The sequence below is a fragment of the Nanorana parkeri genome, unplaced genomic scaffold, assembly GCF_000935625.1.
Source record: "Nanorana parkeri isolate BGI_ZX_2015 unplaced genomic scaffold, ASM93562v1 scaffold971, whole genome shotgun sequence".
In the NCBI taxonomy this organism is placed as follows: domain Eukaryota; kingdom Metazoa; phylum Chordata; class Amphibia; order Anura; family Dicroglossidae; genus Nanorana; species Nanorana parkeri.
Window position 1 is genome coordinate 162087 of NW_017307239.1, and position 19850 is coordinate 181936.

A 19850-nucleotide genomic window follows, 5' to 3' on the forward strand; every position below is an offset into this window, starting at 1 on the left:
ATATATATTGTATATTTGTATATTTAAATGTATATTTGTTACTTCGAGGGCTACACTCTACAGAAGTGTATTAACTGAAAGTTCTTCCTGATGAGACATTATGTGCACAGCGGGTGCTGTAATGTTATTACATATTGTTGATATTGCATCAGCCTGTTGTTCACGGATGTGCCTTTTCACCTACTTTTTTATAAAACCCTTGTTTCCCTTTCCAGCAGATTTTTCTTTCTTTTTAATCTTATTTAAGATGAGCTGGAGCTTACGTGTGAAAAGGTGGCAAGCGTCACTTGAATAAAAACAAACAGTAGCAGCCTTAGTAGTAAAGCCAATCATTGTCAGTCAATTAATTGTTGCCAGTGTACACAGGCGCTCTGAAAGCATTTGTTGACAGAACAATACAAGGGAGGACGAAATAGAGACCCGTGCTGGAAGAGTTGGCAATGTATCAACTTTGCACTAGATTGTACATCTTTTGCTTCACTTTACAGGTTTGTCTTCACGTTCTCAGTTCTACAGAGCAAAATCTAATCAGTAGCATACTCCTACATAATAACAGGCTTTCAAAAATGTCATATTTTTCTTGCTGCTGAAATAAGACAGACAGATAGCTCTTTGTAATTCAGGTGATTTGTTGATTGTGCTGCTATGCAGTTAAGAATCAGTGCGCTATTGAGAAGTGCATCATGGGGCATGATAATCACAAAAGATCATGCAATGGCGCAACATTATTGCAGGTCCTCTGTGACCCCTGTTACAGTTCACGTTGTTTAGTTATTAAGATCAGTTTCTGAACCTACGATTACTTACAATGATCAAGACTGAGATATCATCTGTGTAGAACAGCTATCAAGGCCCATTCACTCACATTCATGCTGTAAGCACATTTTGTATGAAAGCATACTACAAGTAAAAATCTCATTAATTTTTGTTTGGATAATTCACACCTATACTCTGCAACAAAGCACATCATTTAAAGCTAGAAAAAAACATTTTTAACTATTTGCCTTAGAGGAACTTTCAGACATTAAATGAAATGTGGAAACTGCCCAAAAAAGCCAGCAGAAAACAAAATACTAGTATTGGATTTAGTCTTCCTGCAGCTGATTGTTTCCCATTTACAGACTTGCCATACCTTGTTCCGCACTGTATTTGGAGGTGGCTATCCTGGTCGAGGAGCCAGGTTTTTGCTTCCTTATGTCAGACCTGCACCCCTGATGACTGCTTCATTCACTTACCTCCTGCATCTTGATTATTCCCGCACCACAGATCCACAGAATGAATGACACATAAAAATGGAGATCCTTGCACTGCTGGTTCCTATTCAGCAAGCACTGAGAAGAACAGTGAGTAGAACAGGAGTGCCTTCTTCAAATCTCCTTCCATATCTCTCACATTGCAGATATACAGCTATCAGGTCCAAGGCACAGGAGCGCCTAGACAAAGCAAGTCTACTGCTATATTTCAGGAGGAATTCAAGATGTTCAGGTTACTGCATAGACACAGTTAGCATTCCGTACGTTTTGTAAGATTAAAAAATCATCGCTTTTTGAGTTCAGTTCCTCCATTTTGTGCAAAGTGTAAGCAAAAATGTACAAATTGCATCTGAAAACATGTGCCCACGTTGCTGCATGCACCTACGTGTGAAATCGAGCTTAGGATCTGTTTGCAATAGATTAGGTTCATAGCACATTAAATAGATTTTTTATGCACCAAACGTGCAAGATCATTCCTCTCTGTAATGTTTAGATTTGGGCATTTGTTAGCTAGGAACGAATCCTGCACATACAGTTTTTTTCCTCCATGAATTCATATTTTCCATTTAAAGAACTACTCCAGGATGCAAATTACTTTATATATTTAGGTCCCCCTCAGTTAGAGGAAGCAAACTGCTGTAACAATTTATCATAACAGTTCTAACTTTTCTTGTAATTCTTGTTTTTAGCTGCCAGTGTTGTCACATCCTCCTATTACTAGATCGGTCCTTCCTGCAGCCAGTGGGTGTATCTAGGTAACCAGTGCGTGTCATATCCTGGCATAGAGAGCTGACTACATCTCCCATGAGGCATAGTGGAATTGGGAGGCGTATATAGGCAGAGCTGAGGATAGAGATGGGAAGAGCCAGAAAGTGCTATATGCTCCAGTGACTTTAGTTTTTTTTTTTTTTTTTTTTTTTTTTTTAGTGCAGAAACAGGGAATAGATAGATTACAGGTGTCTCTGCATGACAAATTCCCCAGCTTTGAAGTCATCCTACCTCCTAACAGTCCAGCAGGGCATCTGGCTGTGTGGAATAGTTCTTTTTGAATTGATTCTTTTCAGTGAACTGGATGCAATGATTCATCTGACTGAACTGATAACTGATTCATTTGAAAGGGTTCAGTGTTGAATCAATAGGACAGAAGCTCTGTTAATATAATCCTAGAGTGAGAGAGGTCGGCTTCTGCCAGCCCCTCCCTGCAACCAATCAGCCAGCTAACAGAACACTGAGAATCAGAACTAAGAGCAGTTCTCAGTCAATAGTACACTAGGGATGTCCCGATACCACTTTTTTAAAACCAAGTACAAGTACTTTCCCTCAGGTACTTGCCGATACTTTTTCTTAAAGGGACATGTGACATTTTTTCTAAAACAGCACAGACTGATGATTTTAGGGCAGTTTCTATATAATTATCAGCAATGTAGAATGGCAACCAGCAATAGAAGACTACAGGTCCCATCAATCCATGATTTTACAGCAATTATTTGTACAGGGCTGTGTGCAGTTTTACCAGGAACCGAACAGGGTCTCTTTATTAGGCAAACACATTGACAACAATACACCAATGTGAGACCATTATATACAGTGACAAACCATAAAATGAGTGTGAACCCCCCTCCCGACGTCACCATGATGTCATATTCCTGCCAGAAACTGTTTAAAATAATAAACTGTCAAAGCAAATTGAAAACAGTAATACAGCAATAGATATAACGTGGACAAAATGCATAAAGAACATGACTTGAACTGACATAAGCTAGTCGATTCACTTACCAGCTTGAATGTGGCATAAAAGGTAGATTGGGTCAGTTACAGAATACAGCGATGTACAGCGGCCTCAAAGCGTTGTCCTGGTAACCAGGATACTGCCACAACTGTGGGCAGATCCGCCGACGCTCAAGAGGTAGGGAGTGGACAGTAACAACCGCGGCTGTGTAGCTGCCTATACCCTATTGGCTGATTCTGACATTAGTGCTCGCCTCCTCAGTCCCCTGGACGAATCACAGGAGCTGCACACTGAGCACGAGCATAGTCCATAACTGCCTTCTCTTGTGGGACAATAGAGTCCAGCAAGCCCAGGTACATGGGAAACAAGGAGACACAGACAGCCGATGCACAGCAGACGCGCCGCAGTCTCTAACCCCTCCCACACCGATCCGGCTTTTCATCAGCAGGTCAGTGCTTGGTGCTTGAGGCCACTCGCTGAAGCTCGCGCTGCCACGCGCGGGAGAAGCGGATGGCGGCGCGTGCTGCTTTTTTGTTTAAAAAATTTAAAGTGCCGGTATCGGCCTTTGGAATCAGGGCATTTTCAGGAGTACAAGTACTCCTGAAAATGTCCTGTATCGGCCCCGATACTAGTATCGGTATCGGGACATCCCTAGTAAGCACATATTTTTAATACTTCCAAAAACTAGTTACAGTAGGCGGAATTGTTTTCCCCCCAGAGTTCTTTAAGTGATTTAATTAGGGTCCCTTTTGAAACACACAATGAACACATTTTTCAAGTTTCTGAATCATTGTACCTATTTTTTAAGGTGTTTAATCAGGTCAGGCCCTCAATTTTCTATATTCTGTTATTTGTATATACAATCGGTAATATACACAATGTTGTTAGTTATGTAGACAAGGGGCAAAACACATAGCTGTAAAAATAACAGTTGTGATTATATTTAACCAGTTCATGATACAGGGTTGCATAGAGAGCCCGATATCTCCCAAACAATCAGCGGGGATAATTGCCTGTTCTCAAGTGAGCCATGATTCTCACCCAGTAGTGACAGTAGTGTAGAGCTTACCCAACAAGGATATCAGAAACATCTGATTATCGCAAATAAGATGGATGGATTTTCCTAGCCAATCACTCTTGTTTCCCCTGTTGAACCAGGCAGTCAGAAAGTACTAATTCATCTCTCTTCCATAGGCACACACATTCAGGTTTGCTAAATTTGAACTTGTGTGTAGAATAACCTTCAGCAGGCAGGTGATAGTTGGGTATTGTGGTTCAACAAACAAGTGATAAAGAGCCTTTTGTAAGTAATAGGCGTTTTTTTTATTTAGGAATCTTTTGCTGTTTTCTAAGACCTTGTTCACACCATATGGACTACCTATGTGGTAATAAATATGTAGAATGAATTATTGAGTTCAGGTGTTTCCAGTGAAGGGTACTGTTCATGCTAAAGCATACAAACACATTTTAAAGAGTTGTGGGCTTCCAAACATCAGTACCAGTTTGGCGAAGGCACCTTTTTTGTTGTATGACTGCCATTGTGTACAAAGCCAACTCCATAAAGTCTTGGTTGAATGAGTTTGATTGTGGAGGAACTCCAGTGGACTTCTTATCCTGACCTCACAAAAGCTCTGTTGGCTTAATGGCCACAAATTCCCACAGACCTGCTCCAAAATCTTATGGAAAGCCTTCCCAAAAGAGTGAATGTTGTCATAGCTGTACATGGGGAGGGGAACTTCACATTGATTTGGTTTGGAAATGGAATGTTCATATAAGTGTGTTGGTTAGGTGTCTACAAACATTTGGTCATATAGTGTATGCAGTAATGTGTTTTGCATTAGCATGTATTGAAATGTGTTTTTGAATATGTTGTATTGCTGTTAGAAGGCCCCCCTTGGTTGAATGACTAAATTCAGGTTTGCCCACCAAAAGTGTAACTTGTAAGACTTTTTCCCAACATGTGGCACTTCAGCACTTTGGTGGGAACACTCAACTAAACAAAATGCAATTAATTTCCTTAGGTCTGCACTAAAAAATGCTTGGTAGCATAAATAGTATGAACAAGCCCTAAAGGGAAAGCTTCATTAAACCAGACTAACCAGAGCAATATTTCTTGTTTAACTACTACATTTCATTCTATAACTGTAATAATTGTTTCCTAAAATATGTTGTACCTTTTAAGTATAGTATGTGTGTATTATTATAAAGGGGTTTGTAGTACATTTGTAGATCCTTGAACAAAGTCAGATATCACATCTGTATGGCTTTCCTGATCCAAATTAGTCTATTTACCCAGCTTTGTTGATGTTGTTTTCATGGTCCTGATTCATGCTGCTTTAGCATGTCCTAATGAAAGTTACTTTAAAGTGTACCTGTAATAAATTCAAACAGAGAAAGTTGACAGCACGTGTTAAATGCAGATATCGCCCTAATGCTAGGGTCTTCCTATTATGTAAATGCCAACGTCAGACCCACCTCCCATGGCTTACTGTTGGTCAGTGAGGTCTCCAGTCACCGTAATGGAGCACTAATAAGGGATTGGAATGGGAAGTCTAAGCCAGACTCGTTTCCTGAAGCTAATATTTGCATAATAGAGCTTGATGGCCCTTCAGAAGAAGAGTAACGGTGTTGTGTAAACATACAGTACCCAGTACAATTTGTCTTTACCCTTTTTAACCGTGTCAATAATGATTTTTTTTTTCACACCTGCAGGAGACGTCTGATCTCTCAGCGGTCTTCACTAGAAACACTTGAAGACATTGAAGAAAATGCTCCCTTGCGGAGGTAATTTTTTAAACTATTTTCTTGGTATTTAAGAAAACATTAGTTTTGTGTGGTTGCTGGAAGGTTGAATTCACATGCTGTGTTCCTTTATGATTTGGTGACTCAAGTGGCAGCCATCTTAGAGATGGCCTTAAAGTAACTTGTGATTTGTACAAATTAACATAAGAAAATGAATGACATGAAAAAGGTGGGTATTGTTAGTTTATGGGTATGTGCTTGTTTGCTGAATACTGCTTCCTTTTGGGAAAGCAGTGGAGAAATGTCCCTTTTTAGCTCATGTATTTTCAGTAAACCTTTTCTGTCATCTGGCCATGTGGACTGACAACTCAGAGCCTAATTGAGATGTACTCATTCATGGCCCCTTTGGAAGATAGTACTAATGCTTATACACTGCCCACTGATCTACTGCACCATTCCAGCAGGAAACTTCTCTAGACCATCTCACAATGCCTGTCAACCTGTAGATAATTGCAACATCGCCATAACATGAAATAACTTGGAATGGTGGTAATCAAAACTTCATGGAACTGGAACATGGTCCAGATAAAAGAAATAGTCAAAATGCCATTAAAATTATAAAAACAAAACAAAAAGTTGTACAGTACTAGAAATTTTAGGATGTTCCAGGAGCTATAACAAGTTCTTATATATAATTCTCACCACCTGCTGATACTCGCTTTCCATATACTCCCTTCCATGTACTCCCTTCAATGTACTTCCCTGCCGCTTTGTTGAAGCTTTTAGTAGAACCCTAAACTCTTGGATATAGAAGTAAATGTAACGGTCAGGATGCAGAGCTCAGGCCTGGGCAGCCAATGACAAGGCCCACACATGTCACCTAACCAGAAAGAAGAAGTTAACCCTATGTAAGATCCAACAGAGAGCATACAGAGGATTAGGACACAGCACTCCAACAGAGCGATGGGAAAAGTATTAGTGGTTGGGGATTTTTTTTCTTACAAAATGACCTTTTACTTTGCCCTAAGTGTACAGAGTGAGAGCGTTTTTGTTTTTTTAAAACAAAAACAAACAAACATATGCCAGCAATGAATACTGAGTGTACATGAAGCAGGCCTATGTAGTTGTTGTGTATGAACACTAACTAAAAAAAAAAACTAACTTTTTTTGTTAGCTGTCCTCTTCATGGCTCATTGGCTTGAAATGGCTGCCTCTGTGCTCTACATTAACTCTTAGTTTTTAATAATTATTTTCTGTTCTTTGTCCTTCAGTGAACAGAAGAGAACATTTTAGATTTTTTTTTGTACCCACCTTTATACCCCCAAAATAAAGCCCTATCTGTCCCCAAAAAAGGGTATAAAATTCATTTCAGTACAGCGTTGCAATATAACCCAGTGGTTAAGATCTCCTGTTCTTCGCTGTGTCCTTCAATAACGCAGAAAACAGAATTTTATGTACAAAAAAAATCCAACTTTTAGATCATACCTTTTCAGTAAATCAGTCCTGCTGGTCTGGGAAAATGAGATAAATAGGTAAAGGGGTAAATACTATGAAAATCGGAGAAAATACACTGCTGTATTAAAACAGGACAAGGGGTACTTTTAGGCTCCAGAAACTGAGTAAAACTAGATCTCTGGTTTGTAGCAGCCATTGAAGCTTGAGTCTTCCTATAAAACATAGTCTGAATACAGCAAAAGCAGACCATAGTCATTTCTTTGATCTATTTCTCATAAATCAGTGCATTTTTGTCCACGAAGGTTCATCTGTGATATTTATCATTGCCTGCTGATTTATTTGGGTGCAATTGAAAGGGCTACAGTGATGTTATAATACTTTTATTTTAAATGTATTTGTCTTTTAACATGTACATTAAATGAGAGGAAAAGACTTTGCCACGAGAAAGTATTACAATGTAGTTGAAAGACCTCCTAATTGTTGTGTCGTGTGTACTTCAGTTGTCTGTGAAAAGTGGGTAGACGGCAGTCATTTGTCAGATCTTTCCTTCCTGTCTTTGTGCATACATGCCAAGAAAGGTCTCACTTTGTGCTTTAATTGCCTTATTTTTCAGATGTCGGACTCTGTCCGGTTCACCTAGACCAAAGAACTTCAAGAAGGTCCATTTTATTAAGAGCATGAGGCAGCACGACACGAGGAGTGGCAGGTAACACTACAAATAAGCACTTTCTCTGTCACGACGAGAAAGTTGATTATGTATTGATTTCTCCTCTTACTGCTACTTTTCTGTCATTTATTGTGTGGGATTCCTGAAAATTACACAGTTATCAAGCAAAGTCTGCCTGCACAGATGAGAACACAAGGCAAATTTAGCCCTGTATAAAAAAAAAAATATATATATTTTTTTTACAATTATGGTCATCGGATCACAGCTTCTGATATCATGAACCTTGTTCCAATTGCATAAATATTGATCTGTTATTGAATTCTATATAGAAATTTTCATTCACTGTTTGAAAGTAGTACCGTATTTGCCGGCGTATAAGATGACCCCCTACTTTTTGTGTTAAAATATAGGTTTTGGGCTATACTCGCCGTAGAAGACGAGTATAGCCCAAAATAATGTTTAAATGCACCCACTAACATCCATGGCGATATTCCCGCGTGTGGCTCGGGGTTAATTTTCAGTACCATAAGCGGTAACCCCGAGCCACACTCGGGATTACAGTCTCTTACCTTGTCCACGATCCCCGCTGTGTCCGCCGTCTTCCGCTGAGTCAATCAGGGCAGGCTTTGTATTAATGAATACAGGCTTTGTATTTATTAATACAAAGCCTGCCGTGATTGGCTCAGCGCAGTATACTGTATGTAGCCAAAGCAACATACAGTATACCGTATCCTTCCGTATGTACACGGCGTATAAGACGACCACCGATTTTCGGGGGATGTTTTAAGGTCTCAAAACCCGTCTTATACGGTGGCATACTTGGTGGCATACTTGTGTCTAAACACAATACTGACAAAACTCCTGGCTTGTACTGTATAGTAACCATCTAACTTAATTGCCCCTCCCCACATTATACAACATAATGAACAGAGTAGATATCTACCTACCCAACATCTAACTGAAACGTCATGCAGAGATATCTGGAAGGGTAACAGGAAGAGAGACTCACCAACTCATTTCCATGTGTGTAAATTTCAGCTTGAGCTAAGGAGCTCTGTACACAGTTTTTTTTATCAATAGATAGTTTCCAGGTTTTCCTTATCTATGTGAAAGCAGCCAGGAGCCTTTCATACGCAATATTTCATTTAGCTAATGAAATAAAAGTTTTAAAGAATACTTTTCAGGAGTTCTAGAACAAATTTCCCTCTTGTTTTTAGGAAATACTTGCCTACCTTTTATACCCAGATCGTGATCTGGGTATAAAGGTAGGCGTATTGATGTAGTGTGCTTCTACGTTGAAGCTAAAATAAATCCCTGGACACAGTCCGGTTTTCTAATTTATTTACAAAATCTCTCATATCCTCAATATATGAGGAGAGAGGGTATGAACATTGTTGATCAAATAGGTTGCACTGCAAGGGTTAAGTGCTCATTTTGGTTTAAGGACAAAAATGAAGGAAATATACTCGATATTTGGTCCCGTTTGGCTGCTGGACCGTTCCCTGCAGCCTCTTCTTCCCCTGGCCCAGGTGGTCCAAGGACCCATGATGTCATCATGTATGATGCGAGGACGCCAGGGGACATACCACAACCAAGGCAGAGAAAGTATTAAGAAGTCGGTCTTGGAGGATAAGGAGCAATAGATTACTTAAACAGAGTAATAAATCCTAGATTTAGAAATATATTTAGAAAACTGCTGTTTTCAGAATGTAGCACAAAATTATTATTTTTTGTCCTGTGGGTGAGATGTGTGGTTTGAGAAAGCACATGACCTCTTTATTATCCAATAGTGATGAGGCGAGGCTTGGTGCAAACCCTATTCATCTGAGTTCACCTAAGCCGACTCAAAACTCTGGCTGCTGCCCCCTCCTCCCGACCTAATTATTTGCGAGGCGGTACATTCTCCATCCCAGCTACAGTAATGGCCAAAAATATTGGCACCCCTGCATGATAATGTACCACTTAGTGGTGCATTATCTGACAGAAATGCAGGGGTGCCAATGTTTTTGGCCATGACTATATATGTCACAAAGGGGCATGGAATTCCCCCGTTGCAACTGCTGCAACGGATTGGTTTAGGAGCAGGGGTGGCAGTCAGAGTTGTGAGCGGGCTTGGGTGAACTGGGTTCGCACCAAGCCCAGCTTCATCTCTATTGTCCAATTAGAAGGGTGCATTACTGAACCAAAAAGATTCATTGCTTTCTTTGAAGCGATGGGTGTCACCTTGCTGGCTGTGCAGTGTGTGTACAGCTGGCCATACACCAGTCATTGTTTTCTCGAGCCAGCCCTGCTGGCTGATTGAGAAAAAATTCTTGATTATACAATCCATGCTAAACAGTGTGGATGGGGGAATCCCCACCGCTGGGCTATTTTATTCTGACAGTGTCAGGTGTGCTGCTGTAGCAATACCTGAAGTGTGGCTGCAGCTGATTTGCTAAAAAGTTTCAGACCGGCTCCTTTGATAAGTCTATTGTAAAAATAATTTCTAAATTGGAACCAGCAGGACTCGGCTGAAATTCTAGCAGTGTATGTCTAACTTTACACTGGGTGTAGATCATCTCAAAACCTTTCCCAGTTTAAACACTAATCACATATGTATTTCAACTGTGTGTTTAGCTGTTTGCTTTTCAATTCTAGCGTTTGGGAATGGGAGTTAGGTGTCAGGATAGAGTATTTATCGATAACGTGGAGGTCAGGAATGTCTGGGTACACTGTTTTTATATTTTTTGTCATTCAGTGCCAAAAGCCCTTTGTTGAGAAATGCCAAACATGACTCCAAAATGAATGTGCTGGTCTTAGAGTGCACTTTGGAATCTAAATTCAGCAGGGATAGGCAATGGTCAGCTACTTCATAAAAAACAGGAAATTGTATTATAAGACTCAGTAAAGAAATCAGACCCCATATACTGGAGAGATAACGTACGACTCTAGGCAAGTGGCTAAATAAACGGATACAAGTGCCTGATTTTACCTATTGGTTTTACACTTGTATTATGGAAAATCCCAGAGAGATGGAGGAACCCAGATATAACAGGAGGAATGAGACATCCAGATAGGTGGGAACAGAGATGGGATCTATAGCAGTCCTAGCTGGAGTCCTTAAACTAGTATTAAACGCTCAAACTTTTTTAAAATAATGAATCCACATTAGACAAATATACATTGTCCAGCAAAGTATACCTTTACATTTTTGCCCAAACATTTACAATCATATTTCCAAACAGCTAGCTCCAAATCTCTTATCCCAGCTTCTCTGAACGTCCTGTAGATTACAGTAGCAGCTGCCCATCTACTAGCTTGGAGAAGGGAAAGTGGAGAAGGAAAGCGGTTGGAAGGGAGAGAGGGGGGGCAGGGAGAGGGGAATAGTTTGCCTTGCTGTGCCTGTGTGTTTGTAGAGACATACACAAGGGTGGCCCCATAGGACACTGCAAGCTGAAGGAGCCACCCTAAAACTGGATATCAGGGCCAGTGCTCAGGGGACCAGCTGATTCTGCAGGAAACTAACGCTTTTAAACATCAAGCAGCCACAATCCATTGTATGTAATTTAATCAGCATTTAAAACTGCTTAAAAACAGTTTGCTTTTAATATCACTTTAAGATATTAGAAGTTAGCAAGTGATTTGGCCCACTGGGCTCCACTTTTAACGGAAACATCACTTAAGTGCCCTGATCTTTTACCTGCAAGGCTTTCCATTTCTGTTTAAGTAGCAATTGCCAGGAGTCCAATTTTATTAGAAACATTACCAAATATCCAGGAATTTGGACAGTATAGATCAGGCATTCACATCTGTTATTCCCATTGAATTAATTGTGCTGTTTGATTTCCTTTTCAGAATAGTCCTTATAAGTGGGAGAAGATCATTCTGTAGCATATTTTCAGTGCTGCCCTATCGAGACTGTGCTTATATTGGGTAAGTTCAGTCATGGTGTGTTACAATAGCTTTAATCTCTTTATAACCACATTTAATAGAACTTACTTAGTAGTAATTAAATTAGCCATGTTGGATAACTTTTCGAAAATCTATCAAATTCTGTAAAACTATATAATGTACTAAAGTCTGCAGTTGCCAGGTACATGTGCATAAATATACAGTTGTATTCCTTTTGAGGCTACTCCTTATCCTTCATTTTAGAATTAGGGAAACTTTGCCCCCAAATTAAATTTGCTAGGAGGTTGTGCTTTAGCCAGAATGCAAATAAACAGACACATGATAAAAGATTATAAGCTCTGATACTCTTTATAAAACGAAATCAGAAGTATCACAAGCTTGCTATAGTGTACACATATGCATTATACTTTACTACTGCATTTCAAGCACAGTTTTTTCCCCAGAATCTGTATAAACCTTTAGATTTTTGGTACTATATGTATATTTTCCATGAAGCAAGGTACACCTGTTGGTTTCATTAGCTGTTTTAGGCATAATGAATGCCGAGATCCCCATAACTGTGCACATGCCCCATCAAGAATAGTAAACGATTAGATATGTTTCCGTCACTAAGCCTGTCATAGCTCTGCTTAGTACCATGTTCTGTGTGCCTTGGCCAGTGTCAACATACGGTTCATGTGTGGAAACACCTTTCATTTTCCCTTTCCTAAAGAACACCATTAGCGCCTGCTTAGATAGATTTTTCCGCAAGCTTTGGGCTGCCACTTAGGGAAGCCGCTCATTGCCTGATCCTGATTCAGTCCTCACTGGGATCAGGCATATTGCTTCAGAAGATCAGGTCATTTATGACCATCCTGACTAAAGGGTGACTGAGGTGGGACCTTAGGTGTTCAGAGTGTTTACAAAAGTGTTCTACTCCAGAACCTCATCAGTCATTTTCACTTCTGAGAAGCTTGTGAAGTTCTGACATCTACGTCTGTAAATGTTGTGAACTACTCGGTTATGTAATCCACGTTTTATGTTTGTTTTACTGGCCTGCAACAGACAAACGTAAGAAAAATATTGGCACACTAAACTCAAACGCTGTCAGACGTATTCAAAAGCAGACACAACAGTGGTCACCTTTGTAAAAGAACATGATATCACTGCAATGTTATGTACTATTAGAAGACATGTTTGTGACCCGCACTGACATTTTCCATGTTCTTGTGCTTGCCTTTTTGATATCCTAATGCCGGAAAACTGGAAATCAACCTTGTAAATTTGTATTTATCAAACCCCAATTCTAGACATAACTTTATCATTTTGGATAAAGGGTGAGATTTTTTTGGGGGTGAGGAGGAGTTAGGACCCCTGTTTTTACTGCTGGGTGACCGGAAGTGAGGGAACATCTCTCCAGTGGGGACACAGATATCAGTTAAAACCTGGCAGGGGTTCTAAGACTTCCCTTCTTATATTTTGGAGGGAGTTTGCGTTGCGCAGGTTGTTCTGTTATGCCTGTGCAGGCTTTCATGCCAAGTTCTAAATGTATAGATTTGCTGATTGCCTTGTAGAAACTGTAGACATAATAGAATATTGTGACTGGGTATTTGATAGTCAGCTGAAGGCAGAACACCATTGCAGGATGCCGAGTCTTAAAGGAGAACTATGGGGTAAGGACTTTTCCCCATAGTTCTCCTAAGGGTAACGGGAGGACACAAACTAGCATCCTCCCGTCACCCAAAGCTCAGTATACCACGAGCTACAGCTCGCGGTATACTGAGACGCCGCAGCTGAAACGATTATGTCTGGGACCACCCAGCTGCGTGAGTGACAGCTGGCTCTGCCTATCTAGAGGCAGAGCCAGCTGTATCCGCCCCCTCCCGCCGTTCGTTCCGCCAGTCAGCGCTGGAGGATCGGACAGGGGAGGGGAGAATCCAGTCCCTCCCCTGTCACGGCTCTCTGCAGTGACAGGATCGAGAAGTGAGCGATTGCCGGTATGTGTTCGCTCACTTCCCAATCTACTGAGCCGACCTGTGACAGTCTCCTTGTCACAGGTCGGCTAGAACTATGAGGATGAGCATACATTGCTTGTTTGCATGGTTGTAATGGAAAAAAATATGTAACAAACGTGGTAGAGAAAGTGGTTCCATTAATATATGGTAAAAAAAAAGTGGAATTCTGTTTTTAAGGCAGAACTCCAGGCAGAATTTTTCTTAACCCTTGCCGTCTGAGTAATCCAAGCACTGCAAGGGTAAAGTGCTTGTTTTTATCTAAATTCCAAAAAAAAAAGTTATACTCACTAGGAGCACACAGTGTATGGACCTGAGGACGCTGAGGGACATTCTGCAGGAGCAGAGAGGCTTCAGTGACCAAAGAAGCAGGCAGTCGGCTCAGCAGTTCAGGGAATATAACTTTTTTTTTTTTTTTGTGGGGGTAGTCCCACTGCAAGGGTTAACAGTTCTTTAAGTCAGTTCAACCCCTTTTATGACAGTTGTGGTTCATGCTTTAGGGTGAGTGGGAAGCGATTCTAATGCTTCGGTTTAATACACACAGGGGCTGGATTTTGTGTGTGGGACCAGTCTGATTTGTTTCCTGTGTGGGTGACTGGAGCGTTGTCCACAGATGCTGCAGTCCACATTCATTTTAATACAGCACAGCACATTAGATGTTTTGCCGTGCATTCATCTGTATTGATCCATCAAGCTCAAAGTAGATCTAAACTCAGCACTGGAGAGCGGAATGGCAATTGTCTGCAAAGTGATTGGGGCCCCTTTGTGCTCATGGAGATAGGGACATCCAGGTATTTAGGTAGCTCTCATCACCACTATATCAGGTGAACACTTGAGAATGAGTACAAAACTGCCCCATCACCCTGAGCGTGGCTGTTAGCGGGTTATGGCAAATATGCAGTGTACTGTCGTACACACTGCTATACTCAAGCAGACTTTTTGCTACCCTTAATTTGTATGCATTCACACATAAAAGTGTAATCTGAAAGCTAAAATCCAGGCAAACAGCTAAATACTGTACAGAGATGTAGTACAAGTCTTGTGGCAGGTAAACCAGCTCCCACATATGTGTCTGACCATTGAGTCCTGAGCTTTACACTGCTCTGCCACACAGCACAGCCCTGTCTGGCAGGGAAGAAGACCTGATTCTTTTCTAATGTCTGTGACTGGACAGTGAATGGAAAAATAGCAGACTGATAAGCCCAGCTCTGCATCACCCTGCTTTCTACTCCTATCAGCATATTCCTTGTTGGCACATGAGCATTGCAAACTTTCACTCCCTGCTAATTGCACAGCTCTAGCTTAGTGGGTGGCATGGAGGAGCACTACAGACAGGATCGCTGCTCATGCACAGATCACAGGGGCCCTTTTTTTTGTATGCTGTTGAAGGTGAAAATATTATCAAATGAGAGTAATGCATTTAACAATACAGGTGAAACTCGAATAATTAGAATATCGTGCAAAGTTCATTTATTTCACTAATGCAACTTAAAAGGTGAAACTAATATATGAGATAGACTCATTACATGCAAAGCAAGATAGTTCAAGTCGTGATTTGTCATAATTGTGATGATTATGGCTTACAGCTCATGAAAACCCCAAGAACCCCAAATCCACAACCTCAAAAAAGTAGATTATTACATGCAATCAATAAAACAAGGATTGTACATAGAACAATATTGGACCTCTGAAAAGTACAAGCATGCATATGTACTCAGTACTTGGTTTGGGCCCCTTTTGCAACACTTACTGCCATTACTTTTGCACGATATTCTAATTATTCAAGTTTCACCTGTATATGTTTGGCATAGGGATTCAGTAGGACCTTTTTGTTTTGGAACGTACTGTGTTTTTACATTATTTATTATATTACAATATATTTGACAAGTAGGAAAAGGTTGAGATGCTAAGATCTAGATGCACCAGGGAAAGATATCTCAAGATAACGAGAGGCTAAAAGTCTACAGTTCATCAGGGTCAACCATGATAATACAATTGTTGAACTTTTCATTGGCAGTAAAGCTCTAGGAACACAGTTTTCTCTGCATCTCTTATCTAGAATAATGATGGGTACATACAGGACAATTTTCAGACAATGTCAACCAGCTTTCAGTCAGAAAAAGAACCAAAGTTCAAGGCAGCTTACCACTAACACTTTCCATCACATTGCAGTGTTGATAAAAGAAAACTGGTGGTGATTGGTTGCATTCACCTATTTGATTGTTTGGAGATTAGACTCTAAAGCTGGTCATACACTGTTATATTTTCTTGCTTCAACCTGCGATCTGAACGAAGATAATCTAACCGATTCCCCCATCCACGCTTACGGGTGTGGATTGAGGAATCCCCCGCTGTTTGCATTGTATTTTGACAACGCATGATGGCCGATTGGCTGCAAGCTATGTAAACAGCAGCCAGTACTAAAATCCCAAGTGTTGGCTGGTGTGGGCAACTGTGGGGAGCAGTGACCGTTCCCTCTTTCATATGAAAGTGCTTGACCCTACAGACTTGCATCTGGACATGAGCAATGTCACATAGTATAAGGTCACATGCTCCCCCATACTGGAAAGCACTGGCTATTGTCACCAGCTGTGACAGAGAAAGGAAAAGCGAGCAGGGACTTTGGCAAAATAATTATTGCTAGGTTGGGAAGGCTGGTTGGCAAAGACACTCTAACTTTACTCTGAATTGTGTCTCTTTTGAAAATCTAAAAATCACTTCTTATTTGCTCTCTTTTGGTCTGTATAATCTACCATTGGAAGCATTTTATTATATCGGTGGGAAAAAAACAAAACCTGTTGATCAGAAATTCAGAGTTTTCCTGTGCAGACCTCCTGTTATCCTAAAGAGGCGATTGAGCCCTCCTAGTTCTTATCTTGGATTACGGAGTTATTGGTCTATATGTTGTAGTGATCTGAGAGAGGTAGTAGTTGACCTGAAAGTTCAAAGTCCACAGAAATGCTGTGTGTGGTCAGCCCATAACAGAGCTTAGGAGCCGAGTTCATTTCTGGGAGATCAACAGGTGTATTTGTCTGTACTTGTGAGGTCTTCAAAGGGATAAAGCAAGGGGAAATGTGCATGTATTGTAGAGAAGCACTGCTTTTTTCTAGATTTATTTTTGGGTTGACATACACTTGAAAGTAAGCACTTTATTGAAATATCCGATAGATCTGTCTTACCTGGCATGACTTTCCAGTAGCATTTATTTTTAGCACCTTTTATGTGGGTTGCAAAAAAAAGATAACTGACTCAATAGCCTGTCAATTTTCCTTGATAAACAAACTGCTTCTGACTCACAGATTGTCAGAGTGCAGGCGCAGCCTTTACAATGCACGATTACCATGACAACCAGGAGATATTCGCATCCTATGTTAGAAAAAAAAGCTTGGAAATTTTGTTGGCCTTTTTGTAGGGAGTGCGCTTCCAACCTGCTGGCTTAAAAATAGCAATCGAAACCTTAAAGGAGAAGTGCAGGGAGAATAAAATATACTCTCCCTAATACTTAGAGTAGTCATAGGACACTGCAGCTGTCACATGCTGGCTTTAAAACTGAGAGGTGACCAATCACTTGACATGACACTGATCAGTCAGCTCTCGGTCTGTTCTCCCAGTGGAGAGCAGAAATTATCAGTCACTGCCCCCGCAAGGATTCCCTCTTCTGCTCTTCCACCACTGGCTGAAGCCGCAGACATGATTCTCTCAGCCACGTGCAGAGAAGTTGGTGGATCCTGACACTGTTGCTGGGATCCTTTTTGGCTGGTGTAACAGGCGTAAGCCCACGATCTGCTGACTTTGGGTCACTGGAGTAGTTTAGTAAATGTTCTGCTGTCACCCAAAAGATAAGTAAAGCCAAAAACCAATGGTTTGGCTTTATTTCTCTTTTAAAGTTAATCTGTCTCCAAGCCAGTAGCACTTGGACATATAACAGTTACCCAATTAGATAAAGCAACATGTTTTTGCCAAGTCTTATCAGTGTCGATATTAAATCCTACAGTGTAAGAATACATTTATGTGCAATTTTGGATAATGTTTTTTCAAAAATAAATTTTCTATCATTCAAAGGTTTGTCTGCAGTGTTGACTTTCCCATCTGTCACCTAACTCCCTTTTACATCCTGTCCTATAAAAAGTACTTTTCCAAAACAGCACACATCAGATTATGTAGAGAAGTGTTGGTGATGTCTCCCTCCAAAAATTCTAGCTACATTACTGTCCTGCTGATTCTATACCTTCAGTGCTTTAAGGTAATAACCTGGAATCAACACGCACAGCAGAAGTTCTGTCTACTTGCTACATGCTTCCAGGTCGGTGGCTTGCAAAGTATTAGGGCCCATTCACACCACATCCAGATCATCTCCAGACCAGATTGTTTCTGAACCCAACATGCATTCTCATGTATCCCTATGCTATTTCTGGCCTCTGTTCAGACCAATGCAGTCTTTTCCAGACCAGACAAAAACTGCATGTCTCATTTTGTGTGGTCTGGAATGCTCTGGATTTGCGGGTAGGTTCACACCATTTTCCAGACCAGATCTGATCCAGAAAATGGTGTGAACCTGCCCTTATAGCCAGACAGAGCCAAGCGACTAAAGAGGTCAGCAATGGTAGTCTTTATATTTCAGTAAGCAATTACTAGGAGTTTTTATTTTTTGGCAGAGAAGATTTGCAAAGTCTGTTTTTATTAATAAATGTCTTTCCCTGGCTCCTAACAGTTTTTTCTATTTCTGTGAGCACTGCACGGCGCATGTGCAGTTCTGTGTACAGTTCCAACTCATTTCCAGAGCCTGTAAGAAGCAGAGAATGGAACCGGTTGGCAAGCCTGATGTACTTCCTGTGCTCATGCACACCCGTTACATCATTGTTGGCTGCTCTGTGGTCAAATAGAGCATAGTATGACCTGGAAGCAGCAGCGGAGCAGATAGTGAGGGGCAGAGAAGTGACTGGAGCCTAGGTCTTTCATCACTGGAGGGGGACACTGTATGTTATGTGTGCCCACCCCCCATCCAGCGTACTTCTGCTTGAGAACTACAGGAATACAACCCATCCTTTATTATATATGGCTGCTACATCTGTGTTTATGGCCTCTGTCCTCCACATGTGTATTTTTTTCTTAATAAGGTTATTTTATGTGTTCATTAAAAAATACTAAATGAATGTGTTTTAAAATAGTGCTAGCATATACAGTACTGTGCACCGCTACAAGCTCACTCCTGTAATGTACCTCAATCTCAATACAAATGAGTAAACTAAATGTGAGATTGTAGTCCATAACAGGAGTGAGCTTGGAGCAGTGGCTACTTTACAACACACACAGGGCCCATTAATGAAGCCAGCTTCATGCTTCCTCATGACGAAGGAGCAGGGAGCTGGCCTCCCGGCCAATCAGGAAAACAGGCGCCGCAGCATTACATGCGCCCGGCTTCCTGATTGGCCAGAAAGCCCGCTCCATGCTTTCTCGTCACTCAGTGACGGGAAGCATGGAGACGGCTTCACTGCTAATTGGGAAGCTGGGTGGCGAGTGTAATGGCCTATGGTGAATGCTGGAGGAGTGCATGAATATTCAGGGATTTGCCATGCACTCTGTCCGCCCCCCGGGCTTAGCATGTACAAGGTTGGAAAAGCTGACTAGGCCTCAAGCCTAGAGGAGGTCGCATGTGGACCCATGTGGGGCTTTTGAACTCGCATGTGGACCCAGGTGGGGTCTTGGAACTATCTGGGAGGAGAACCAGAGGAGAACTATGAATCTTGAAGGTGCCTGGAGATTGCAAGAACCTCAGGAACAAGTCTAGTATCTCTCCTAGGGAAGATCTCATGCACATCCCTATTCCGTTATTGTTCTACTGCACAGTGTCAGTTCCTGTTCTACTAAGTATTTCTGCACTGCTGAAGCCTAAAATGGATTGGCGGGTCTGGAGTCTGTGTATGTTGGCCATGGCTGTCTGAAGCCCTATATCCTCTCTCGCAGTTTTGCAGTTTCGTAATAAAGCCTTAAAAAAAAAAAGTCCTTAAAGTGACTGGCGCCTAATCTGTTGATCCCATGTCCCTTCACTAAGGATCTACCTCTGAGAGTGAAATGTCAGCACTCCCTACCCTTTGGTGGTCCACCTCAGGCCTCTGGGGGTC

General features: G+C 41.2%; 1 protein-coding gene across 1 annotated transcript in view; it reads left to right on the plus strand.

The window, feature by feature from the left end:
* Positions 1 to 19850, plus strand: part of LOC108795484 (CDK5 and ABL1 enzyme substrate 1-like) — a 66874-nt gene that overhangs the window by 34538 nt on the left and 12486 nt on the right. Inside the window, exons 2-4 of the mRNA XM_018566751.1 lie at positions 5695 to 5766; positions 7793 to 7885; positions 11681 to 11758. Coding sequence (XP_018422253.1) covers positions 5695 to 5766; positions 7793 to 7885; positions 11681 to 11758 — 243 coding nt within the window. The remainder of the gene's footprint in view (positions 1 to 5694; positions 5767 to 7792; positions 7886 to 11680; positions 11759 to 19850) is intronic.